This window comes from Talpa europaea (genome assembly GCF_964194135.1).
Source record: "Talpa europaea genome assembly, chromosome: 6".
In the NCBI taxonomy this organism is placed as follows: Eukaryota; Metazoa; Chordata; class Mammalia; order Eulipotyphla; family Talpidae; genus Talpa; species Talpa europaea.
Window position 1 is genome coordinate 26384897 of NC_140072.1, and position 27993 is coordinate 26412889.

Consider the following 27993-nt stretch of genomic DNA (forward strand, 5'->3'; position numbering starts at 1 on the left):
TTAAAATCTTCAACCGAAAATTATTACCCGGAAGAACTTGTAACTTTTTTGAGATAGCATCAATAAGAGATGAGCAGAATGCCTTAGGACCCAGGTTAGTTGGATGGATTTTAACGTGAAGAATGTTCTTTTTTCCATAAAATGCATAAAATGGAAGATCACTTACTTTGACACTTTGGTAAAAGTGTCAAAAATGTTTACTAGCCAAGAAGCAGGACTTTGATTTGTAAACTGTTCAAAAGAAATCTGAGTAAAACAGACAAAAACAATGGGGCAGGGGGAGAGTCAGCTGTCACCAATCCTTCTCCACATCCTCCTCACCCCCTACTCCACATCCTCCCAAGGAGCATGATTTGAAAGGTTCAGGGACATATGCATCAAAGCAGAGAACAGTATAAGCAGGTGAGACCCACTCCACACAAACTCTAGATGGATGAACAGAGAAGCAGATTTAAAAAAATTATTTACCGACTTCAAAAAAATCTCACTTTTGCTAACTCAACTGGACAAAAAACTGAAATATTTCGGTGTATTTCTAATTCCTCTTGAATGCAGCATTTCAGAATTTTAAATATTTCTTAAGATTCTCGAAAACACTGGTGCTGTCAAGTCCAAGTTCCTCATACAGGAATTTAATTTGGGCTGTAATCTAAAAGAAACATGTTAAAAAAAAATTTTAGACAGAAGGTCTTTGTGGTAAAAGCCCAATGTTTCTGTCTCTCTCTGCCTATCAATCTTTACTTAACTGTGAAGCCAGCCATTTGTGGCAAGAGAACTTTTATTTGGGACAGGCAGAAGGTTCCCAAAAATTTTCAATTACTTTCTGTAACAAAGCTCAATTTTCAAGTACAGAGAGCCTTTTCTCTCAACTGACTCAGTGTTCCTCCCACCCCCGTTGGGTCTCAGCCTCAGACCTGCTGCTGGGAATTAGCTGTCATAAATCCTGTCGCAACCACTGAAACATGGAGCGTGGAGCACTACACTTCTCTGCCTGGGGTATCTGTTGCCTGAGAGAGGCTTGATACGTACCTTTTTGTGAGAATCCTCAATTACATGATTGCCTCCAGGCTGAACATCTAAAACAATATTGGGGGCCTGATAGCCTGAAAGAGTTAACATATGAAACCATCAGAAGGCTTTTGGCTAATTGAGACCCACTTCTCCCCTCTCCTTCCACTCTATTAAAATATAGGCAAAAACCACCGCCACCATCAAAGAGAGTGCCTGGGGCAAGCAGCAGAAGATAAATTTCTGAGACAGGGAAAGCAGGAGGAGGGCCAGAAATAAGGAAGTTGCATGGAAGTCTGTAGGGCCAAGCGAAAAAGGTGGTGACATAGCAGGGAGCCATTTGGGCCTGTGGAACCCGGTAGTCTTGTGACCTGGAAACACTAACTACAGCGCTGGGTGAGAATGAGACAAGAAACTGATTACAAAGCAACTATTTGAAAGCTTGTATGTGGGTCCCTCCCACCCATGAGCCCAGAAGGCCTTGGCATGTCAGGGCGAGGAAAAAAGGTAAGAGTTCTTGGCTAATGAAACTGAAAGATCTAGATTAAATTAAATCAGATCATTTGGGCACTGAAGTTCCAGAACAAAAACATCAAATTCTGTTAGAGATTCCCAAGAATAATGGCTTGATTAATATTGCTAAATAAATGAATGATTGTATCATAATACATCTCCAAGGCATATTTGATTTTTCAATTTACTTTTTCTGTCTGGCCTACCTTATTTTTTATTATTTTTTTTAAAGATTATTTATTTTTACATAGCAGAGCAGGGGGTACATGCCAGAGGTGCAGGGCTGAGGCTTCACCTGTGAAAGTGGGGAGCAGAACAGGTGGATCTACTGAAATACACTGCTGAGGGGAGTGGTGGGCAAGACAAGAGAGGTCTGCTGCACCATGTGGGTTAGCTCCCTGGTTGGGGATCGATTTTAGGCTATAGTGGTTCTAGCACTGAGACTTAACCCCTAGGCCACCAGGAAGGTCCCCTGGCCTACCTTATCTTAATATTGTCTTTTTTTTAAAAATGGAGGTAACATTGGTTTACAACACGGTATATAATTCAGCGGTTTAGGATAATACTCTCATTTAGGAGAGGTGAGGAAGCTATAATTATTATACATCCTTCAAGTGGGCTGTCAACATGGGTGAAAAAAACAGTTGCCCTAAATTACGGGCATGTGATTGGTCTGGAGCATAAAATGTTACACTGAGCTGTATGCTGAAGGTACTAGTCCACTTAGCTAATTCCCTGCCTCTAGATGGTCTTATACCTTCACCAGCATCCTTAGCATGTTCTGCGACGGCTTCCTTCAGTTTGTCAGTATAGTTCACAATTCCTTTTAGAGGTACACGTTCATCATTTTCATAAGCTGTGATGTGAATCGAAGGATAATGCTGTAAGACAACAGATATACACAGAATTTATATTATTCCTTATTGTCACTTTCTGCCTTACAGGTGACAAAAAACAACTGCTAGGTTGTTATAGCATCAGAGTACTAGACTGCTTACTACCTGAAATACTCTTTTTTTGACTAGAGAGACCATGGCCTTATCTAGCCTACCCTGGTGAGCCACTAAAATGAAACGCAAAAGGAGTATGAGGAGAGGTGGTGCTTAAAGGCATTTGGGTTTTCTAAGCAGAAACAATCTAAAGTCCTACTAAATCCAGGTAAGTATCATTCTGATTATCTTTTCTATCACTTGACAATAATACAGCAAAACAGCTTTTCACTACCTGAGGTTTAATATTTTGATAGGGACAGTAACGTTTTATGTAGTTCTTGTGTTTTTCATCAGAAGAAGGATTCCCCCATTCTTCTAATTCTTCTACTGTCAGAGGCAGTGTAGTATCCATCATGGTGTTGAGGACATCCAAGAAAGGTGCCTAAAACAAAAAAGTCAAACTTAAACTTTGAGGAAAAAGTTGGTAAAATGAGTTTCAGAAAAGTATACTTTATGAATACACATGCTCACAAGAGAGAACAAAGTCAGGAAGCCATGTGAATTCCTGGTAACAGGGGCCTGTGATTTATAGCTTGCTTTTAAGGTATATCAGACTCCTTAAATGACATTTATATAAAAAGAAAGGGTTGGGGGCCTCCCGGGTGGCGCAGCGGTTGAGCGCTGGGTTGCGAAGCTGCCCGCAGCCTCTGCGGCGCCGGTTCGATCCCCGGCTGCTCCCCGGCCACTGGAGGAGGGTCCCACATGGTGCGCAGACCTCTCCTGCCGCCCGCTGCTCCCCTCAGCAGTGTACTTCGGTCCTTCTGTCTGCTCTGCTCCCCGCTCTGGCTCTGGTGAATTCTCTCACCCTCCCGTGCTTCTGACTGTACCCAGTGCATGTATAAACAAAACAAACAAACAAACCAGCAAACAAATAAATAAAGCATGCCTCTATCAAAAAAAAAAAAAAAAAAAAAAAAAAAAGAAAGGGTTGGGCTTCTGATTTCCCAATTTTTTTATTTTTAGTTTGCTGTTCTTTATTTACACATATGAATATATATGTGTGTATATACATAATATGAAAGTAGTTCATGCCACCACTTCACACTCTTTAGTATGGCTACTATAAGAAAAAAAATCAAGTGTTTACAAGGATGTGGAGAAACTGGAACTGCAGTGCACTGTTGGTGGAGTGTAAAATGGTGTACACGGTGTGCAGGTTTCTCAAAAATATTAAACTTAGAATCACCATATGATTCAGCCATTCTATCCCTAGGTATATGCCCAGAAATTAAAAGCAGGGTTTTGAAAACTATACCTACATTTATAGCAGCAATATTCCCAATAGCCAAAAGTGAAAGCAACCCATGTGTATCAATGGATGAATGGAGAAGCAAAATATCACAGTAATACAATGGACTATTATTCATCTTTAAAAGGAAATTCTGACACATGCTAAAACACTGATGGACCTTGAAGACATTATCTAAGTAAAATAAGTTATAAAACAAATAAGAGCGTTGATTCCATTTTCTAGGAGGTAACTTATCCATAGAGACAGAAAAATAGAATAGTGGTTCCCAGGGGCTGGGGAAGGGCAAGTTGGGGAGTTGCTATTTCATGGTATAGAATTTCAGTTCTGAAAATGAAGAGTTCTGGAGTCTGGCTGAGGAGTAACGTAGCTAATACTACTGCCCATTTTGAACTAAATGCTTCAAAATAGATAAGATGGCAGATTTCATGTTACTTAGTAAAACTTTTATTTATTTATTTTTTAATAGAGGCATGTTTTTATTTATTTATTTGTTTGTTTGTTTTTGTTTTATACATGCACTGGGTACAGTCAGAAGCGCGGGAGGGTGAGAGAATTCACCAGAGCCAGAGCGGGGAGCAGAGCAGGCAGAAGGACCGAAGCACACTGCTGAGGGGAGCAGCGGGCGGCAGGAGAGGTCTGCGCGCCATGTGGGACCCTCCTCTGGTGGCCGGGGAGCAGCCGGGGATCGAACCGGCGCCGCAGAGGCCGCGGGCGGCCTCGCAACCCAGCGCTCAACCGCTGCGCCACCGGGGAGGCCCAGTAAAACTTTTAAAAACTCAACAAATTCTTCATCAGTTGGACATTATACATTTAAAAAATGTAATAAATGCTAATTGAAGAAAATATCTGGAAAATATCTCTAGATAAAAGAAGAGAAAATCATTCATCAGCATATAACCAGCATTAAGTATTTAATAAAATGACAGCTGCTTTTTTCACTTGGCCTTACAGCTTTTTGTTAACATGCTGTTCAGCTTTCTTTCTCTGACATTAACCATGTATAATGTAATTCTTTTTGGCTGCCTAGCAGCTGAACTCGTTTTCTGCATCAGAGTATCCCTAACCTTATGAGACAGAGCCTGCTTCTCACTGTAGAGCTGCCAAATGCCAGGGCCCTAGTCATCCCTGCAGCACCAGTGCATCCATGTGACTTCGGTCTACCAACCAGACATACTGTGCTCCAAACTCTGAATGGGAAGTTAGGGATTCAAAGAATGAGGAACCACAAGCGCTCCACAGTTATGTCTAGTTTCTAGAAGCCGGACTTGCAGTGTGAGGCAACAGGTGCCCAACAGTGGTAGTAGTGATGGTTTCCCTGGGCCAGCTTCATGCTACATTTTGAACACATTTTTGGCTGGTTTTAAACCCTCACTCACCCAAAACCTTGTAGGATATCCCCTTACTACCTAGAGCTGGGTTTTTTTTTGTTTTTTTGTTTTTTTTGTGCTTCTAGTTAAGAACTTTGACAGATGAATCCTCTATTGTTAGATATTTAGGCTGACTTCAACTCATTACTATTATAAACAACATAGGATAAATATCCTTCAATACACATTTCTGATTATTTCCAGATTTCTAAAAATCAAGTTAGTTGAATTTTTTCATATTATAAAGATTCTACCATTATCAATCTTTGTGAATAGTTTCCCTCCACCCTCACCCATACTTAGTATTCCTATTCAAAAAACAGATCTACAGGCCCCCCCAGTGGCGCAGCAGTTGAGCACTGGGTTGCGAAGCTGCCCGCAACCTCTGCAGCACCGGTTCGATCCCCGGCTGCTCCCCGGCCACCGGAGGGTCCCACATGGCGTGCAGACCTCTCCTGCCACGTCCGCTGCTCCCCTCAGCAGTGTACTTTGGTCCTTCTGCCTGCTCTGCTCCCTGCTCTGACTCTTGTGAATTCTCTCACCTTCCCGCGCTTCTGACTGTACCCAGTACTCGTATAAATAAATAAATAAATCTTAAAACAAACAAACAAAAAAAACAAACAAAAAAACAAAAACGAAAAAAAACCCCAAAAGACAGATCTACAGATCAGGATTATTGAACACTTGTTTATTTATTACAAGTCAACAAAATATATCCTCCAGCATCAAAATAAAAACCTAAAAATAATTTCCTCTATCTTAGTCATTACTTTTTTTTTGTGGGACCCTCGCCAGAGGCCGGGGAAAAAACAGGTGCTGCAGAGGTTGTGGGCAGCCTCGCAGCCCAGCGCTCAAGCACTGTGCCACCAAGGGAGGCCCCTTAGTCATTATGTTTTTGAGTATTTCACCAGGAAGCATGTGAATGCTGGAAGTATAATATGCTATGATACAACTTCGTAATTCAGAACAGGGCAAGATATGTTAATTAAAGCACAGAAAAACTATTTCTAAAGAACATTAAGAATGGAATATCTAAAATAGAGAGCCCTTATATCCAGCACTGAAATGTTGATGGGGAGTAAAGGATTTCATTCATTCTAGAGTCACTGCCTGACCGCCCACAACCAGTGAGTCAAATAATCTTTTCTCTCTTTTCCACAAATTCAAAAAATTCTTTTTTTTTTTTTTTGGTGGGCCCCTCGCCGGTGGCCAGGGATTGAACTGGCGCTGCAGAGGCTGCAGGCAGCCTCGCAACCCAGCACTCAACCGCTGTGCCACCAGGGTTACAAGTAAAAAGGGATCAATGGGAATAGCCATTGATGTCCTTTATTGGAAATCCATAAAATTAATAAAGAACATTGTCAGGGAAGAATAAGTAAATGGCCAGTAGTAACTTCCAAGTAACTTTAGAAGTCCTTGCAGAGCTATAATTCTGTGTTTAAAATTTAAGTTTTGTTACATTCCTGTGCTATGGTACAACTGCAATAGAGATTTTTTTCTTCTTTAGAGCAGCCTATGGCTTCATACTTCCCCATTCCGTAAACAATAAAAAGAGAATACTCACCTCCAAAGTCACAGCTCTCAGGAGTTCTGGATTAGAATTACACAATGCTCCCACAAGCACCCCTCCAGCACTGAAAGCAGTCAGGGTTGTTAGACTTGGCTGAGAAAAGCCTTGGCCATGAAGCGTCTTAATGCAAGCCTCTAAGTCAGCAAGGCCATTGAGTTTTTTAGTTAGACGGCCATCAGCGTGCCACTGGAGGCCTAACTCACCACCACCCCTGAAATTAAAGGGCAAAAAAATTTTTAGTGGGAAGAAAAGTATTAATGATACAGTTCAGGGTCAGTAAACAGTCTACAGGCCTGTTTTTATATGTACCTGAAGCTGAAAACGGTTTTAACATTTTTAAATTGTGGGAGGAAGAAAATTAACCAATCAGAAACATGCAACTGAGACCACATGTGGCCTGTAAAGCCGAAAATGTTTACTGTTTTGCTCTGAGGAGAGAAAGTTTGTCATCTCTTGATAGAGATGAATAAAAATTGATTCAACAACTATATTTTGAATGCCTGCTTACTATTTGCCGGGCATTGTGCTTGGTTATAAAAGTATAATCAATAAATTCTGTGAAAGAAAACAGCCACCAAGCAATGTGGTTGCTGCCATAATCCAAGTGTTTTTAAGCAATGCAGAAGCAGAGGAAAGAACATCCACCTGCCAGGTGAAGGATATATGAGTAAGGAACACATATGATATCCAAGTTGAGTCCGAAGGAATACGTGTTTCTAGAAGGGCAAAGAAAAGGAGAGCACCGAGACACAGCATGTACAAGGGCACAGAGGGGAGAGCATGGCCTCTGGGGGGAATAGAGCAAGGCTGGATGTGGAGTGTGTGTGGTTGCAGAGTGACACGTATTTGGGGAGTGATGGCAACAGATCTCACTCTTGCAGAGATTAGCCAGATGACTAAGCTGCTAACTACTATACAGGGGAATCTGCGTTTTATAATGAAGATGGCAAGGGTGGGGGGAGGGTGTAAAGAATTTTAAGCAGAAATACATGTGTCTTGAGAACAGCTAAAATAAGGGAACTTAGGGCAGAAAAAAGCAGTTTAAGAGGTTATTTTAGAAAAATATCAACTCAGAATAATTAAATGGAAATAATGGTGTTAAGTACAAAGGCTGGTATATATCTATTCTAAAAATCCTAAAAATCTGGCACAAAATCCTAAAAATCTACCTTCTTGCTTTTTGGATGAACCAATCTGTTATTGAACCAGCCCACAATGAGAGGCAGATTTAGGAATACATACATTCAAGAAAAAAAAGAAGAAAATAAACATTTGCTCCCTGATTTACTGTTATTCTGGCCCTCTGTCAGTGCCCTAGCAGGTAAACTGTGCTGACTCACCGAACATGGCAATATGCCAGGATCCATCCATCGTCCACCAATACCCGCCTTTCAGGCCTGAAATTCATTTTCAAATCCATTCCATAAGCTCCATATACGTGTACCAGGAGAGGCTTCTTTTGCAAGTCCTCAGAATCCGTTTTGTGGAAAATGGTCATTGGCACTGATTTTCCATCCTGGAAATGAATTATTACAATGCATGCAAATAAGAGCCTTGAAAAAACCAGTACGATCCCCAATTTTATGCACTGCATATTGACATTGATCACAAACTTCACTAAGATGAAAAGAATTAAGGCCTCTAAAGATACATCATGGTCCTTATTGTCAGCTACTTTGCTCACCTATAATATTGAGTAGAAAAGAGGAGCAGGATTCTGACTTGAAAACAATTTATTAAATACAGTTTTTTCTGATGGTAAAATGGATTTTAACAAGTTCTACACTACTCACTACTGCAACTTTTTTCTTTTAGGACAAGCCAAAATATACCTGTCCAGGTCAGATACACTAACACAGCATTTTTTCTGAATTTAGGGCTAGATACTGGCATTTCTCATCTTTGAATATTTACAAATATACCGACTAAAGAAGTCTTAACAATTTTCTGTTCTCTTTAGTCAAAATTCCCAACCATTAGGACCTCTTGTACTGTTTAAAAATGGCCTAAGAATGTTCTATAAATTTTAACCCCTGCATTACTTTTAGGGCTGCTAACTGTTCTGCAGTGTAGTTCACATACATTGATTCCGACAGCCTGAAGCTAGGCATTCTCTGGGCAGACACAAGGTAATATGAACTATTTCTGATCTCCCTTTCACAGAAAAAGGGTGAAGCTGTAGGAATTAATGAGCAGCATACATTTACCTAAGGAGAATAATATAACCAAAGCTATTTTTCATTCTCATTTTGAAAGTATCACTTGGGGGCACCAGTGCTGTCAAAAGAGGAGAAACTCTGGTTCTCATATTTTTATCATACTCAATTTGTTACGACAGTGTAATTAAATGTTCACTTCTCAGGAAGGTTTATGCTTGTAAAATGATGTAGATCGATGTCTGTGAAATACTTTGTCTTTTCCCCTTCCTGCTACTTCTACTCCCCTCACCCCCAAACCCAACCATAATTTAATAATCAGAGAAAAACCTGCTGGTTGAAAACATCTTAGAAGGAAGTGGTAAGAATGGTAGCAAGTCGTGATTAGCTTGATTCCAAACCTCATTAGTTGTGCAAAAATGTCTGTGGAAAGTTAGATAGAGCAGCTTCCAAAGAGCAGTTGCTTCCCTTTTCCCTAATTTGTAAAGAATCCCTGGGCTCATGAAGAACTGAGCTTCAATGATCTTCCCATCTGGGGTAAATTATAGCACTGATAAAACTGGTGTAATCCCAACAACTGCACCATGCTTGACAAGTGGTATGCTCTCAGTAAATGACGCCTAATAGCTGAGGTCACGAAAGCTTACCTTGCTTTTGGCTTCTATACGTAAGACACGACTAGTCTTTGTGATTGGGTCTTCATGACCAGTTTCCTCAAACAGTTTGCCTTCTGCAAATTTATATGTATAATATTTTGGGGGACGAATGGGCGAGCAAAGCTGAAAGGGGCAGTTCTTTGGGTCCGAATTTGTATCCAGTATGAATCCACAGGCCCAAGGAGGGAGCTAAAGAAACGAAAGAGAAAATATCATTAATTAAATTTGTGAGTCTGCTCCAAACAAGATGATGTGGACATCAAGTTTGCTTCTACCCATTCTAACATTTAAGGATGAATTCAGCACAGCAAAAGATATTTCAAGTAAAAAACCCAAAATTCTACATTAATGATCCATAAAGTAAGGAAAAATGAAAGGAAAATAGTTTATACTTCTGGATTTAAAAGAAATCTCCCTTAATAAAAAAGTTTATTTTGGAGTATATACCCAGACAACAAAATAGCAAAATGGTTCAGAATAAGAGCAAATCAAATTGTAATTTCAGACCCCAGTGACATCTCCAAGATCTCTGTTCTCACAAAATATGAAATCTTTCACATGTGCTTTTAATAATTTACCCACCAGCCCTTACCCTGCTGCCTAGACAGCCAGTGATGACAGTTATTATTCCAGGGCTACAAACTGCCTCAGCAGCCCTAAAGCATTTACAATTTGTTTCTAACTTTAGCTCCCAGGCTAACCATTGTGCAGAACAAAACCTTTCCCAGCACATCCACTCTGAGAGACTCATAGCTATTATGATTAAGATTCTTAACTTTAAGAAGAAAGGAAAGGAATCAAAATTTATTCTCTCAGAGCAGCAGGGTCCAGCTTCAAGCCTTCCGCTAACATCACTCTTATACCTTTTAAAGAACTCCGGTAAGCAGGCTGACAGAGTGTAAGAAATGGTACCAAGAGTCAGAACATTAAAAGAAAATTGCCTTTCTTTTCCTGAGTAATTGTAGAAAGAGCAAATTCCTTAGAAAATCAGAGGTCTTGGCACAGCCATGTCACTGGTGGGCACTGCTTCGAAAGGACTGGTGGGGGATGTGCGCATAAAGAACCCACTTGTTCAACCCATGGAAACTACAGCCAGCAAGCTATGTTCTCAGAGCATAGCATACATCTAACAAATGTATTTTCCAGAAGCACTAATAAGGATACACATTCACACTCATTAGAGATCCCACTTTATTCTCCTCAGATTGAGAATTCTTTTTTTTTTTTTTTAAAGATTTATTTATACAAGAAATGGGGTACAGTCAGAGGTGCGGGAGGGTGAGAGAATTCACCAGAGACACAGAGACAGCGGGGAGCAGAACAGGCAGATGGACCAAAGACACTGCTGAGGGAGCAGTGGGCAAGGCAGGAGAGGTCTGCTGTGCCAGGTGGGAATTGAACCCGCACTGCAGAGGCTGCAGACAGCTTCACAGCGTTGTGCTCAACCCGCTGTGCCACCAGGGAGGCCGAGAATTATTTTCAAGGATAATTTGTCTACTGAAATGTGTACATGAAAGTTGGGAAATCTGGTAGCATAATTGAAGTGAGCTAATTGAGACTGAGGGGAAAAAAAGGATAAAGCACTGGTGCTAAGCTGGTAATCAGGCCTCAGATTTAGAAGATCCTTCAGCCTACAGAGGAATATGCTTCTCTGCTCTTTGGTGAGGCTTTAAACAGTTTCCATATGATCACCTAGTAAGCTGTCTTTGTTTTTGACCAAGTAGTTCCAATAAATAGAGAAATTTTTGAGTATGTTCTTTAAACTAGTGGAACCAAGGTTAAAGGTTTAATCATAAAAAATCTGTTCTAAAGCTATGGACTTTGTCCAGCTGATGCAGATATAAGTATTAACTATCTCAAGGATATCTTAAGCCACATTTCCTACGGAGATAGGCTGTGGTAACATTATGTTGGCCAGCTGCTATGCAGATAGTCCTTAGATACTGGACAAGTTCAGCTTGAACACTCTACAGGCAAACCACCGTCCTTTCACTGAAATGATTCAGACACACATGCTGCAAGAAAACTGCCCAAGGAGGCAGGCCCCTCCAAATTAACTGATGTTATTAGCGCAAAGCAAAAATTTCCAATTTGCTAAAGTTAAATTTCAGAACCAATTAAAATATCGCCACCTTTTTTCTGAAGAAAATATTACTAGGAAATACTGATGACATGGTGATTAAGAATAGAAGGAAAGTATATTAAGGATTATACATTTCCATGATTAAGTTAAAAAAGACCTTTTAGTTACATGCCTACTGGGCAGATGTTATGCACAGAAATACTTTATAATCCACTCACAGTCGGGCTTAAAGAGCTTGTCCATTGTGTACAGCACTGTCTATGCATATTAATCGGTGTTATCTATATTATCTAGTTCATGAAAAGGCTCCGATCTGTAATATTTTCTTTTAAGCAGTATCTGGTACATGAAACAGTATTTGATCCCATGTGATGACTCAGACTATTGTACAAGGTATAACAGAACTCCAGCTTCGGGAGGGCCAGAGCACAAGGAGACAAAGAATAAATTAAAGACTTGTTTGTTCTAATGGAAGTTAAGACGATGGAAATTAAGGCTTACCTTTTTACTTACAAAAAATACAAATAGTCACATTTACTAAGAAGTTTAATCTTATGTAGCAGAGTAAACTCTCATGACAATCCTAATTTCCTACTCATGGAATTTTGTTGTAATAAATGCATTGCTAGGGATTACAAATTCTTTCCGATTCCTAATTCATACAGACTGCAGCAGGAACAAGAAGCAAAAGAAGCACTTTGAATCTGGTAGAAGGCAGTAAAGAAATTGCTAGAGTAAAATCACCATTTTTGTTGTAGGACACCTACCTAATCTTCTAGATACCAGGCATTAAATTTGATTTTAGCGAGTATCTGGTATTTCTGCTGTAAACCACTCTAACAATCTCAAAACGAATCTTCTGGCCCCCTATCTCTTCTTGCTTCAGTGTACCCTTATATGGCTGTCAGATAATATGGTGAATTATAGCCTGACCCCTCAAATTATTCCCATACTCCCAAGCTTCAAAAGTTCCCCTCTTCAGTGGAATGAAATTAGTAGTTTCCTGAACATGTTCTGAAATTTTTTAGTTTAGAGCTTTATTTGATGTACTTCCTCATCCTCGAATACCATTCCCCTCCCTACCCATCAATATCCTACTTAGTTGGTTCATCTCATATTCTACTTCTCCCACAAAATTTTTTCATGGGTCCTCTTCTACTTTGGGTTCCACAGCACATTTCATGTTTTTGACACCACTTATGTAAACCCACCTTACACTGATTCTTTGTATACTAGTCTAATCTCATGATAAAATGCATAAATCCAGGTATTTTGTTTTGCCATTTTTCTACTCCAGAGTGCTCAGGACAGTGTTTGGCACATAAAAGTCCAATAAATTTCCAGTGAATTTACTGGAATTGCCTTTAACAGAAACTGTGACAATACTGCAGCTAGAAAAGTTTGCTGATTAAATGACACAGCTCTTTCTATATCAAGTAAAATGAAAGCCTTTTCACTTCCTTTACTGCTGTCACCTTAACTCACATGTTAACTGTACATAACTGGGCAATAAGGTTACCGTTCACCCATTTGAGCAAGTTCACTTGTAGAGGCAGATTATGTTCCAAGGAGCAACATCAGTATCAGCAAGTCAGCCTGCCAGGCCAAGGTGCCACCTCACAGCTTGTGTTGCCGTGGAGATCACTGCCCACCCCCTTATTGAAAGAAACCCAATTTCATCCCCCTTCCGATCCCTGGCAAGTGAGAAAATTGGCAGAGAGATGATGTAGACACAATCGTGCAGTGATGGAAATAGTGGGCATGACTACTGTCCCCATTGTGGGTGTGGATGGAGCAGCTGCCAGGGGTAAGGCACCCGCTGCCAAGTTGGCCTGTGTACTGCATCTAAAGTTGTAGAGAGGGCTTCCCTGGTGGCGCAGTGGTTGAGCGCTGGGTTGCGAAGCTGCCCGCGGCCTCTGCGGTGCCGGTTCGATCCCCGGCTGCTCCCCGGCCACTGGCGGAGGATCCCACATGGCGCGCAGACCTCTCCTGCCGCCCGCTGCTCCCTTCAGCAGTGTACTTCGGTCCTTCTGCCTGCTCTGCTCCCCACTCTGGCTCTGGTGAATTCTCTCACCCTCCCGCGCTTCTGACTGTACCCAGTGCATGTATAAACAAAACAAACAAACAAATAAAATAAATAAATAAAAAACATGCCTCTATAAAAAAAAAAAAAAGTTGTAGAGATATGTGATATGTTGAGATAGATGAAAAGAGAAATAACATGGCACTGAACTCTATTTCTGAAATTCATACTACATGACAGTATAACATTAAGTAAAATGCATTAAAAGTAAGGTCTGCTATGTAATTCTAAAATAAACCTCCTCTACCTGATAAAGATACTGCATGCTAAATTCCATCTAAGTTACATTCCTTTTAAAAAAAGTATATTGCTATTATTCTAGATTTGATGTTCTGCTAAGCTAAACTACATGTGTTTTTTTTTTTTAATGGGAAAATTGTTTTTTTTTAAGTGTCACTTTTTTAAAAAAGATTTATTTATTTATGCATACAAGAACTGGGTACTGGCCAGAAGTGTGGGAGGGTGAGAGGATTCACCAGAGAGTGGGGAGCAGAACAGGCAGACGGACCGAAAACACTGCTGAGTGGAGCAATTGGTGAGATAGGAGAGGTCTGCCATGCCATGTGGGTATCTCCCTGGCTGGAGGAGAATTGAACCCGTGCTGCAGAGGCTGCGGACAACTTCACAGCACTGCGCCCAACCAGCTGTGCCCAAACCACTGTGTCACCGGGGAGGCCCTAAACTACATGTATTTTGATTAACAGTATTGTCTTTGAAAATTAAACATACCTTTAGAGACCGAACTGAATCATCAGCCAGACCAATCACATTAACATAAAGCAGATTGCTGTGCTTCAGGAATAGAACACAATGATCCTTAAACATGTCCAAGTCTACGACTTTCGTATTTCTCTTCATTGTGAAAAATAAATCCCAATTCATAATAGCAGGGGTATCGGCTGCTGTTCTCATGAGCTGTATAGAACAAGTTAGGAGAGATCTAGGTAACAAAACTCAATGATGACAACATCCAGAAATGAAAACACTACAACCACATTGCAGTTGTCCTCAGAGTTTAATGATGAGCTGAAGGAAATAGCTGCATCAGGGCAGCAGTACCACCATCACTGTGTGAATGAGCTCAGTCTGGCTGTAGGTGGTGAGACAGCATGGCCTCATGCTTAGTCGGCAGCCAACCAACAGACATTTGCACAAGGCACTGCCAGCCAACGGACTGTGGATGCATTAGCCCAGCAGAACCGTCTAGCTGAGATCAGCCCAAATGTACAAAATCAAGAGTTTATAAGTTGAAAAGTTTGTTCTTTTAAGCCACTAAGTTTGGCTTTGATAAGTGATAGAATCGACATAGAGTATGTTGCATATACTAGCCTTTTTAGCCATAATTAAAACATGTAGAGGCATTATCACTATAGGAAGAAAAGTGGGAAAGGTTATGCATGGAAAGGTAGCAGCAATTTCTACACTTTGCCAAAAGCCTACAAAACAATTCATTCTCAGAGTAGGAAATATTACTGATGGAAGTATGCTTTTAACAGTCCAAATGGGGAGAGTCCAGGAGAGTCCAGGATTACCTTGAATTCTGTGGGCTCACCAACATTAGTGAGAATATATAACTCATCATCTCTGTGTTCGATGTAGTAAAGTACTCCATGTATTCGCTTCTGAATAAGCACTGGTGGGTCCCAAGGACTTAAGCCATCTATCAACCACACTTCAGAAGTGGTCTTATTCATGATATTTATGGTGAGGAAACGGCTGTCTTTTGTAAGATAAAGGAAAACAAAATAGCTGGAGAGAGAGAGGAGAAATCCAGTAAATTTCAAAAGCATGCTACCTCATTAATGTTGCAAGATATAAAATCAACATACAGCTGCATTTCTCTACACTAACAATGAGTTACTGAAAAAAGAAACAAAGAAAACAAACCCATTAAAATAACATCAGAAAAATAAACTCAAATAAATTTTATCAAGAAGAGAAAAGATCTGTACACTAAAAACTAAAAGACTTTGATGAAAGAAAATAAAGACAGAGAATGCAATCCCTGTCAAGATTTCAATACCACTTTTCACAGAAACAGAAAAAAACACCCTAAATTTGGATAGAACCACAAAACACATCAAATAACCAAAGCAATTCTGAGGAAGAACAAAGTTGGAAGTAGTCACGGAAGACATTTGGAATCAATACATCAGTATCATCATGTGATCCTAAAGCACGCAGGTCCAGCACTCCCGAGCAGACAGAAACTCAACAAGAAAGGGCTTGTTTAAGATAAATCAAACAATCTGGAAGAAATAAGACTAGAACCATTTGCCACACAGAAGAGATCATTCTGGGCTAAGTCTACTTCCCACAAGAGGATTTAGTTTCTACCAAGAGCAGTAGATGAAGCATAGAAGATGTAGGGCTTTTGCTTACTAATAGTGTATGTTTCAGATAATTCTTTAACTGTTTCTGCATTTTAATAGACTAATTTCTAAAAGAAGTTGTAATTTTGAAATTTCAAAATTTAGACATTTGGTGCAGCTCAGTACATTTGAGGTTACTCTGAGCTGCCCCATTGGGATCTTTGGGATTTGGAGTCCCAGAGCTTTCAGTGACCAAGTTGGTTTTAGTGACTTCTCAGACTTCCAGTGACCTATGGCCTTTGGTAGTAGAACCACTGTAAATTCTACAATGACTGTACTAGTACCTTTTTGGGGGGGCAATGTTGCAAAGGGGTTGTTTTTTAGTGACTTAAAAAATCAGGTCTCCTAATTCTGTCAAGATTCTTCCAGTTAGAAACTATACAATATTGCTCTTCTTAGAATGTGTAAATGCAATACTCTGGAACTATTTGAAAAGAGACGAATTAATATTCACAATGCACCAATCCTTAAAAATAGCATAGCTGGCATTTTCCTTGAACATGCTTTTCAGAGGCACTCTACTATCAAAATAAAACACTAGCTCTGATCAGTCAAATGTGGTAAAGTAGTAAATAAAGTAGATGAAGAACCTGGCTGGTCAGGGGTCTTTTTAGCCATATGTATAACAATACCTTTTTCAAAATCAGGTTACCCAAAACACAAAACAAAACTGGGCCAACAGGGGTATAGGCAAAGGGATTATGACATAATTTTGGTGAACTTTTCTTGTAAGAACAGAAAAGTGAGACTTGGGGATTGAAGCAAATGCAGCAGGAAGCAGCTCTGTGTTTTACAAGCTCTTGGAGACCTTTACTTCATTTTCTCTTCAAGTACTCTGATTTTCTGTTTTGGTCCATCCCTTTAGATTTGAGGCTGCTTATATGGTACTCAGAATCCACAAGCTATATATTTGTATTCACTTTAGAGTGTGAACACAATCAGACTTCAATTTTGAATCCAAACAATAAAAGATTATGAGTAATGATTATGCTGTCACGTTAATGTTCCATCCCAAAGCAACATATTAGATAACTGGAGAAAAAATTTAATTGCATGATTCTAGTACCTTGGGTCTTTTTCTGTGTAGAAACGTTCATTACGTTTGTTATCACCAAAAGTGGCTCGATACACATCATGACAGCGAAGATTCCTCTGGAAGGTGTAGAATAAAACATCTTCCTCTTCTTCATCTTTTACCCATTCTGAGAGAAAGTAATTAATGAATTATACATAGCCACCTACTTATAGTTAAAAAAAAAGGTACAATGCATTTTCTAATTGGGAGTGTCAAAGACAAAGAAAGGCAGGTTTATCCTGGAAATCTAAATCTAACAGAAGTCCCACTGTAGCTCATGTTCTGTAATTGCCAGAGAGCTCTCCAGAGGAAAAAATATAGCAATACCAAGTTTCCAAGTAGTTACCTATTTCAGGTTTCTAAATAAGAGTTGAATGTTCAATATTTAGGAAAGATTTTGGTAAAGTCACATTTGTTTTCAGATGAATTATGTTTAAATCTACAACTTTGAACTTTAAGTCTCAGGAAATACTAGATCATTTCCTCTCATGCCTCAATTTTCTGTCTCCCTTTAAGCCACAGATTACCTTAAACTACCAATATATTTTATTGCTGGTATTTTCTTGATCTTACCAGAAGCTGTCAGTAGACATTTCACACAATCACAATCACGACTGCCACCTGGCTGACAGTGGCTGTAAGACATCATTATGTAATGTGCAGCCTGACTGTAAAGATTACATGTAGAAAATATATGTCTTAGAACCAATTAGAGTATAATAATCTCAATTCATTGCAGAAGCTTTTAGCTATTAAAATACTGGGGGAAATTATGGCAGAAAATGAAAAGGGAAGATAAAGTACGAACATTTGTACCATTCAATGACAAAGGATAAAATTATAAGTTGGTTCTATTAGTAATAATGCCACAACTTTTATTGATGAATAATTTAGTTTAGTAAGTTCAAGATTCCTTGGTCATGACCTTGGGCAATGTGTTGCAACAGTTTGACATACAATGTGAAATGTGAAAAAAAATTCATACCAAAGCTTAAAGCTGAATAAAATATGAATATACAATTTATATACAAAAATTTGTATTCTAAGTAATAATTAGTAAAGACTTAACTGATATAGTAAAATCTGTTGTACAACTTGGATGATGATATATGTTTACAGGAGAAAGGGTCTCTTGCATAAGAGGTACATAGGAAGGTACAGAGCTCACAGGGATAAATGGATCAGGTACCCATCTTCTCATTCATTCATATGGGGAATTACAGATGTTTATAAGTGCAGACAATGCTCTTACTATTGCCTTTTCAACAAAGAAAACTATTTTAGTTGGGGCTTACCGAAGCTGGACACATTTGGGAAGGAAGCTTCCATTACAGGCTGATCACTGAGCTTCACAACTATACAGGTAGATGCTTCAGAATCTTCAGTTCTTATCTTGGCAGCCACATATTTCTCATCAGGAGCAACTCTGATACAATCAATGAAGGGCTGGTCTAATTTAAGTTCCTCCAAATTGAATAACACTTCATAATTATCATTGTCTGCTGCACAGAAAAATGAAAGAAATAACTCCAGAAGATATACTTAAAATTTTTAAAAATTGTATTTCAATGTGTTAAATTACCATTCCCCTTTTATAAAAGGCTATAACCTTCCTTTGGCATTGATGACAGTTTGATGGGTACAGAAATTGGCATTATTTAATATCCTATGCGACTCAATATCATTCTATGCATCAATAAAACCTATGTGATATTATTTGCTATTATTATAATCTAGTTTTTATACAGAAGAATGAGAATGTAAATGACATTGAATAATTTATGTAAAGTATAATAGTACCTGGGATAGAGATACTATAAAATGCGGACTCCCACCTCCATTTTCCCTGCCAAAGCTTTGAGTGTAGTTTTATCTTACACAAACATAGATATTAAAAACTAATCATTGAAAAAAAAATCAACCCCTTGTGTTTCAGCATCATCTTTTGGTGTCCAGATAAAGACCATGGGAAATTGATCCCTTTAACTACTCTTCCTTCTGCTGTTTATATAAGAAATACACTGTCTGAATTTTGAAAAAATTCTAAACTAATCTTAAAAAGATATTTTTATGCCTTTGAGAAATTAACATCAAAATGCCTGTGAAATACTTGAAATCTGAAAAATGATGGTGTATTAAAAAGAAAAACTGGTGTACCTTCTTCATCTTTGGAACGAACCAGGCAGCAACCTTCTTGATAATAAACGAAACCACCATGTTTAATCTGACAATAAAAAGAATAGTCTTTTAATAATAATAGCAATAATTATTTACTTAGTAATTTAAATATGATTTAGCTTAACTGTTTAACGGTCTGACTCTTTAAGGTGAAGAAGAAATGATATCTTTTATAAAAAGCAGACCTGTTGCTGTATATAAATGAGCACATAAAAATGGAAAATATATTATTTTTTTACAACATAGTGGTTAAAGATATGGTTTCCTTATGTTCACAAATCACTGGATGAGTTTCTAATACATAAATGCAAGCAAACCACTTTAATAGACTTTGGGAACATCTGACATCTCTATAGTGGAATTCCATTAAGAGAAATTTAGTTCTTCCCCACAACATTAATTTAAAAAATTAGAGCAGATCATTTAGTAATACAGTCACATCTTCCCTTTGTTAATAATCCAAGTGCTATAGATGAGGAAAACTGTGTCTCAGGCTAGCCTGAAAATCCAGTAACTAACTTTCTGAGATTATTTGCTGTCACCATTAACTGTTCGTGATCTTGACTATATTTTAAACAAAGAATCATATATACTCTGTGGGGTGACAGATATAGACACTTTGAGATTGAGAGAATATTACAATATATGAATAGTGCTCTTGTCTAATATCCACAAATTAAATGTATTTGATTGATAGGAATTCACATAGCTCATGACACATTTATTATCTGCTAGTTAATGGCATAATTTGAATCTAGAATTCCTGAAACAAAACAAAGCATATGATATCCTACCTCTGCATTGATGATTTCGTATTCTTCTTGTGGTTGTGTTTCTAATCTTGTTCTCACTTTTTCAAATGCATCCATGTTTTCTGAAAGGGATTTTTCCTTTTCTTGTTTAACAGGCAAAAAATCCTGGAAAAAGTTTTATTTCCATGACAATATTTCAAACTAAGGGAAAAGAAATCTTTGCTTTGTAATTTTTATTTCCTTCAGGTGAGTACTACAATGTTAGGTCTATACTAATAAAATAACAGATATCTCAGAGTTCTTAGGTATGTTTCTTAATCTCAACAAATGATCTCTATTTCTTTTAAAACTGTAAACAAAGTAAGGTGGACACATGAATGGTTAAGTGGATAAGTCTTCAAGATGCAGAAATATTAAGACATACTGGACAATGTTCAGAAATACCATGGGAAAAGTTTATATATTAAGCAGAAAATGAAATCCTATGAATGGTCACATATTTAAATAGTCAGGTGTGAGAGGTAGGAAAAAAATTTTACTGAGTTTTATAAACTAAAATTACTTCCTAAAAGGAGGGAGACATCACAGGGAGAGGAAGATGTTATCTTTCCTGATAAATGTTGACTATTTTATTCACAACAGGATTTAAGAAATTTATCCTACTTTATAACTTTCTTCTCTTGCAGGGCTAAGGAATCTGCCAAACAGGAATGTCTGTTAGATCAAAAGGTAAATGAATGCTTTGTAAAACAGAGCTTCTCATTCAGTTTTAGGAAAACTATAGCATATTTACCTTATAAAAGGAAGAAAAAGGAAAAAGAATGAAAAATAAATGAGCGTGAGTATCCATACACCTGGATGCTAAATAAATACGCAGTATCTTATTGGGATATGCTGATTTTTGATCAGCACATAAATATCTTATGAATTATTAAAATTTGGATAAGGCAGAACCTCAGTTGTCAAATTAAAAAAAGATATTCAATAAATCAATAAATCAATTTCCCTTATTTAAGCAAATGAATTCTAGTCAAGATTTTCAACATCAGCTCTCGGCCAAAGATGACAACTGTATGGTGATTTTGCTAGAGTGCTGCTAAGCCCTGGGTAAGGCCCTTCGACAGCTGGTAATTATTTATTGCACAAGTGTCCATGATACTTTACCAACACCAGTAAGGCGAATATAAGCTATGAATATAGTTTATATTACAAAGAGTTTATAAATTAAACAAAATAAGAATGTTAAGAGAAAAATCAGCAAAACAAATTAAAAGGAAAAATAATCATTTTCACAGTTTTTCCTTTTTGAAATACCTTATGCTTTGTGTTAGAGTCAAACCCTTCAGTTACTCCTTCAATCATACAAGCAGTACGGCTAATTTTTGAAATTCAAATATTGGAGGCACATGTATGTTCATTTTAGAATATTTCTATCAAACCTAGGTTTGTTCTTTAGAGTAATGAGACAAAATTTCTATATTAATAATTCTCTAATAGCACCCCAAATATAAATCAGATCACTAGAAATCTACCCTGAAACTCTAATTTGGCAAGAGAGTCTGCCTTTTCATTTCCATATATATGCTTACGTGTTTGTAATTCTTACTAGAATTGTTGAAGTAGGTTTGGATAGCTATGAAGAAAGAGTACTTTCTTTGCAGCTCTTAGTACATTCTAATCAGGGAGCTGGACTCTGGCACTTTCAAATATCCTTTCTTACTGAGAATCATGGTTGATACGCAGTTAAAGGCAACAGAGCTGGGTGCAAAAACTAGCCTCTTACATCAAATTTATTTTACATTTGTAATTAACTTTTTTCTGTGTCAAAAATCCAAATTAACTGAACGTATCTAAAGCAATAGAATTTTTTACTGCCTTAAAAAGATGGAGGCAGAATTCAAACACTTTGTAAATAATTCTTTGGGAGAAATCATTCACCGGGAAACTGAGATTTTATGTAATATACATAATATACTCTAAGTTGTTTTGGTTTTTGTTCTGTCCCAACAAAACCCATGCAGTATTTTAAGCTTCCATTTCAATGCAGCTAGTGTTATCATCAGGGTTAAATCTAACCATTTTATTTAAGTAACTTAATGTTTTAATAGTATATTTGTTTCAAGGGTATATTCCTGAGGTAAGGAGAGCTTTAACTTTAAATTTTAAGAAAGTTACATCTATACCATCATACCTTTGTGGGAAAAAAAAGAAGTACTTGTTCCCACATTCCAGGTGACCTATCACTAAACCATTTTAACAAAACTTGTAAAATAGGAGAATGAAAGATGTAAACTTTATTATGGCAAAGATGTTGACCTCTTCACAGAAAAATGGTACAGCTGAAAGGCACTAGGTGGCTATTAATTTATTTATTTATGCATACAAGAGTTGGGGTGCAGGCCAGAGATGTGGGGGTGAGAGGATTCACCAGAGACAGAGTGGGGAACAGAACAGGCAGACTGACTGAAATACACTGCTGAGGGGAGCAGAGGGTGAGCCAGGAGAGGTCTGTTGCATATGTGGGTTGCTCCCTGGCTGGGGACTGAACTTGTGCTGCAGAGGCTGCGGATTGCTTCACAGTGCTGTGCTCAACCCCTTGCGCCACCAGGGAGGCCCTGGGCAGCTTTTTGGATGGTACTGTTATTAAATGGTTAGTTCCAAGTCTGGACCAGGAGAGTTCAAAGTAGGCTTAGGCCACCTTGTGCCAGAAAGGAAGATTAATGGAGATGTGTCAAAATAACACAAGTGTAATTTTAAAGGGGTTTCACTAGCTGCATTTGGGACAACTTGAGCATCAAAAAGAATAATGACTATCTTTAATTAGAGCACCCTGAAAAAATAAAAATTCATAAGCAATAATTTGAAAAACAACAACAAACAAAATAGAATACCAGCTAATAATGGAGAAAGAAATGTAGAAAGTCATTAGCACCCCCCAGTGCAACAACTGATTGAAGGTCTTCAATGGCTGTTGAATTCATTTAAGTGAAATGAGCTGAGTAACTACGACATCAGTAATTGCAAAGGGAATTAAGTCCTTTTAATAATGGGAAGAACTAGCAGTTACTTAACCAAAATTATCGAACTTAGCATCATTAATGGTGGCAAAGCTGACATTATGTTTCTCTTCATACTATGTATCTCCTTATAGTGCAACACAGAGCATTTCAATTTAAGAAGACATAAAAGGGGAAGAGTAAACTTAATGGAATTAAAAGAATGGAAATAAAATCAATGTTTCAATAAAATTGGTACAAAGAAACTAAAAAGAAACAACAAAACTTTAGCTCTTTAACATATTTACAAAAAAGAAATATAGCAAAACTGATCAAGGAAAAAGAGACAAAAATAGTAGGAATGAAAAAGTGGCATAGTTACAGAGTTAGTGCAGGTATCTTCATGCCAACACATTTGAAAACACAGATAAAATGGAAAATAAATGAATTACCAAACTGATTCACAATATACAGATGCTGTATAAATCAGTAATTACTAAAGAAACCAAATTGGTAAGTGTTCCTTTCTTAAAGGAGACACCAAACCCATATGCTTTTTAAGTTAGCATTTTTTTTTTTTTAAAGATTTATCCACTTATTTATACAAGCACTGGGTACAGTCAGAAGCGCGGGAGGGTGACAGAATTCACCAGAGCCAGAGCGGGGAGCAGAACAGGCAGACTGACGAAGTACACCGCTGAGGGGAGCAGTGGGCATGGCAGGAGAGGTCTGCACGCCATGTGGGACCCTCGCCAGTGGCCGGGGATAGAACCAGCGTTGCAGAGGCTGCGGGCAGTGGAGGCCCAAGTTAGCATTCTTGAATCTTCAAGTAACAGATAATCTTCTTATATGCCAATTGTTTAAATCAATGTATATTTTTAAAAGCACAAAACAAAAACAATGAGAGTAATAACAATAAACTCCCATGTGATCAATTAGGATTTAGCTCAAGAATAAAAGGATGGTTTGATATTAGAAAATTCTATCAATGTAACATAACACAAATAGAGGAGATAAATTTTAGAGTAATTTCAACTAATGCAGAAAAAATACAAAGTAACACATTTATTTAAAAAATGATAAAACCTTAAATTAGGAACAGAGAGAACTTCCTTGATAAATGGTTTCTTTTTTTCCTTTTAAATATTTATTTATTTATGCATACAAGAACTGGGGTATAGGCCAGAGGTGTGGGAGTGAGAGGATTCACCAGAGATAGAGTGGGTAACAGAACAGGCCAACTGACTGAAATACACTGCTGAGGGGAGCAGCGGGTGAGACAGGAGAGGTCTGCTGTGCCATGTGGGTAGCTCGCTGGTCGGGGATCGTCTTAACACATTACACCACCAGGGAGGCCCAATAAATAGTTTTTATGTTGTTTCACACAAGGACCATACTAACTTTGTAATTAAACTACCTGAAGTACAGTCATAATAGTATGAATCTTATTTAACATTTATGAAACACTCCAAAACCATTCTGCTTATATGTGCTTCTTATTTCTCAAAAGCGATTGTTAAGTGAAGGGAAGTAATGGCTTTTTATGGCCCCAGCCGCCATTTCCTCCCACCCCTATTCTCTTGATCCCAGTAAGATTTTTGCCCTTCTCATTGTGACTTCTCTTCACAAGGTCACTGATGGTCTCTGCATTGCAAAGTACGGTAAGTTAACTCTCAATATTCGTACTGCTTGACCTACTTCATTAAAACAAATCACTGCCTCCTCCTAAAAAGACTTTTCTTTTGTGGCTTGCAGGGCACCCCATTCTCATTGTTTTCCTGTTTCATTGTCACTTCCTTCTCAGCCTCTTTGGCTGGTTCCTGCTTAAGTCCCTGGCTTCTTACCATCAACAGGGGCTGAACCATTTCTTTTTTTTGCTTGTTTAAGATTTATTTATTTATCCACACAAGCACCGGGGTACAGTCAGAAGCGCAGGAGGGTGAGAGAATTCACCAGAGCCAGAGCGGGGAACAGAAGAGGCAGACCAAAGAAGTACACTGCTGAGGAAAGTAGCGGGCAGCAGGAGAGGTCTGCGTGCCATGTGCAACCCTTGCCAGCGGCCGGGGATTGAACCAGCGCTGCAGAGACTGCGGGCAGCTTCGCAGCCCAGTGCTCAACCGCTGTGCCACCGGGGAGGCCCCCGGAAGCATTTCTTTATTTATAGCCTGCACTAATTCCTTTAGTCATTTCATATATGATCATCACCTTAAACGGTGGCAGTTACAAACTGGCGACTCCTAAATTTCTATCTCTAGTCTGAACACTCCTTTGAACAAGTTTAACGTATATATTCAACTGACTACTCAACTTTCTACTTGGATGTCTAATAGTGGTTAAAATATGTCCAAAACCAAACTCCAACCTCCCCATGTCTACTCTTTGCCAGGGAAAATCCTGTTCTTTAGGCAACCTCTCCTGTTCTCCTATGCTGTCCTCCTGTCTTTTCTTTAATTAATGGATATAAAAAGGTCTTTAAACAAATACTTTTTCTATGCATCTTTTAAAATTAATTAACTGATTCATTTTCTTACACCTTTATTAATTTTTGCATAGTATTTGATTTCTCCCCTTATGTATAGTCCCATGGTTGTCCCACTACCATAGCACCTACGATCCATCACTACAGAACCTTGTGCCCTTTACGATCCTGTTCTGACTCTCCTCCCCCTTCCTCCCCTATTGTATCTCTCAGGTCTATGGTCAGCTAAGCAAATATATTTTATTTTGCCCAGATACTTATTCTTTTACTAATTTATTGTACCCATAAGCAAACAAAGCGGGAAGCGAACAGATGCTGAATGAAAGAGGGAAAGTGCATTTTTGTCTACAGGTCTCTTCACAGTTTTCCCAGGTCCCAAGGATCATAAGGGACAGACACCACTTTCAGATCCTATCCTATCTCACAGAAAGTATGGCTGTAAAAACACTTTATTGGGGAAAATAATTACTAAAAGAGCTCCTGAGTCAGGTCAAAGTTTCTAGGTGACAAAAATCTATGAAAGAGAATTGAAAAACTGCTTCAGGAACAAATGGACAGGGAAAAATAGCCTCCTATTTAGAGTATGAGTTAATCTCACAGCTGTCATGCTGATGGTAATCCCTGCCTACTATTTATAAGCGAAGACTTAGGACAGAAGTATAAGATGACAAAATGTTCTAAATACAATGCAAAATAAAATGATCTAAAGGCCTAAATTTATGTAGTAGATAAAATTTTTAAATTTATTCTAAAGTGGGATAAAGCTATGCCCACAATAGAACGTAAAAATAAAAGACATAAAGAATTTGAGTAGACAAAAAAGTGCTAAACTAAGGCATTATAAAAAGAAAATTAATTTGAAAGATTGAAATGTAAAGAGTAAAAGTTAGTGACCAAGAGATAAAAGTTAAAAGCAAACTGCCCTCCCCCTCCAAAAAAAAAACCCCATACAACAAATAAAAGAGAAGAGCAAAAATTAAATAAAACCAGAAGAAGTGAGTAATAAAATCTTAAGTTAACCTATTTTTAAAATAGAAAATGCTGCATAAGTGTCCATGACAGATGAATGGATAAACAAAATGTGACATATATGTATAAAGGAATATTATTTAGCCATAAAAAGGAATGAAGTTCTGATATATGCCACAAATGCAAAAAGATATTACATGATTCCATTTATAACAGTTATCTAGAATTGACAAATTCATAGAGATAGAAAGTTAAAGGTTACCAAGGCTCAAGAAAGACAGGAGTGTGGAGTTATTGTTTAATGGGTGCATTTTGGGGAGCTGATGGTGGTTTTAGTGTAGAATACTGTGAATATAATTAATGCCACTGAATTTACTAAAATAGCTAATTTTATGTTATGCATATTTTACCACAATAAAATATAAGGAACCCAAAATAGAGTAACAGAAAAATCGGTATGCAACAAGGAAACCAATAACTGAAAATATTAAACAAAATATACTAAAATATTGCAAAAGTATCATCTCCAAACATAATTTAAGGAATGTAAGGAACATAACAAGTATTAAGTAGGGGAGGTGTATCAAAGAGACAACAGCATAAATAGATAACTTAACCTTAAGTAAGTAGGGGAACACAGAATTTAATTTATCATTCTAACCAAGATACACTGATAGGGGCAACAGGTGGAGACTGGAATTGTTCCAGGCAAATTGGGAAGTGTGGTCATTTTACATATATGTGCAATTGGGTCGTCCAGGATGAGATCAAGCCCACAGTTTGGGGTCTGGTCAAAGTATAATACCTGAAATCATCTTTCTGAAGGACCCAAGTGGTCAAAATCCAAGTCCTTTTAAAATTGCTTTTACATAAAAGTAACATACCAGAACTTACTTAAGTTTATTAATTTGGGATTCATAAAATAATTAGCATCTTCTTAGATTTTACTAAGAGTTAATATGATATTTTAGGAATTTTAGAAAGCTGAATTATACTCTGCATTACACTGGAAGGCACACTAAGGAATTCCTAAAGGTGAATCAATTTTTATAAATCTACATTTTAATATATCACATTAGTTCTATAAATATATATGGATACATATTTTTATACTAATATTTAACTATGGAAAACTGGTCTAAACATTTTAAAAATCAAACTACAATTATGAGAAAATTAGTAACTCATATCCTATCCATTCTTTATTTTTAAACTAAAATTATTCTTAATGACTTATAAAAGGTTAACTTAAACAGTCCATACCTTACATGAGAAGCTCCGACTTGGGATGTTTCTTGCTAACTCTGATATCTTGGGTTTATTCTGTAGACACTTGGTTAGGTGATATTTTTTCAACTTTATTCTATTGTAATAATGATCAGCGAAGTTACAGTGATTCACATGCTGTTTCTGCATGCATTTCCCAAGGTGAGGAATACTATATTTCAAAGCTTGGAGAAATAATTTGCTCTTCTGCTGCATAATATAAGTC

At 37.9% G+C, this 27993-nt stretch overlaps 1 protein-coding gene across 3 annotated transcripts; it reads right to left on the minus strand.

Annotated features, from left to right (window-relative positions):
- Window positions 1-559: 559 nt before the first annotated feature.
- On the minus strand, window positions 560-27983 carry PREPL (prolyl endopeptidase like; the record flags this gene model as incomplete). Of its 3 annotated transcripts, XM_084235033.1 has the most annotated exons (14): window positions 560-649; window positions 1030-1103; window positions 2279-2402; window positions 2746-2895; window positions 6697-6913; window positions 8043-8218; window positions 9506-9703; window positions 14410-14595; window positions 15213-15429; window positions 17119-17254; window positions 18423-18629; window positions 19285-19351; window positions 20100-20222; window positions 27765-27983. In XM_084235033.1, 14 exons carry the CDS (start codon window positions 27981-27983, stop codon window positions 560-562), a joined length of 2184 nt encoding a protein of 727 aa, XP_084091159.1. The 3 variants fall into 3 exon arrangements, with proteins under 3 accessions (XP_084091159.1, XP_084091160.1, XP_084091161.1); XM_084235034.1 differs by lacking the exon at window positions 14410-14595; XM_084235035.1 differs by lacking the exon at window positions 9506-9703.
- Between the last annotated feature and the right edge of the window lie 10 nt (window positions 27984-27993).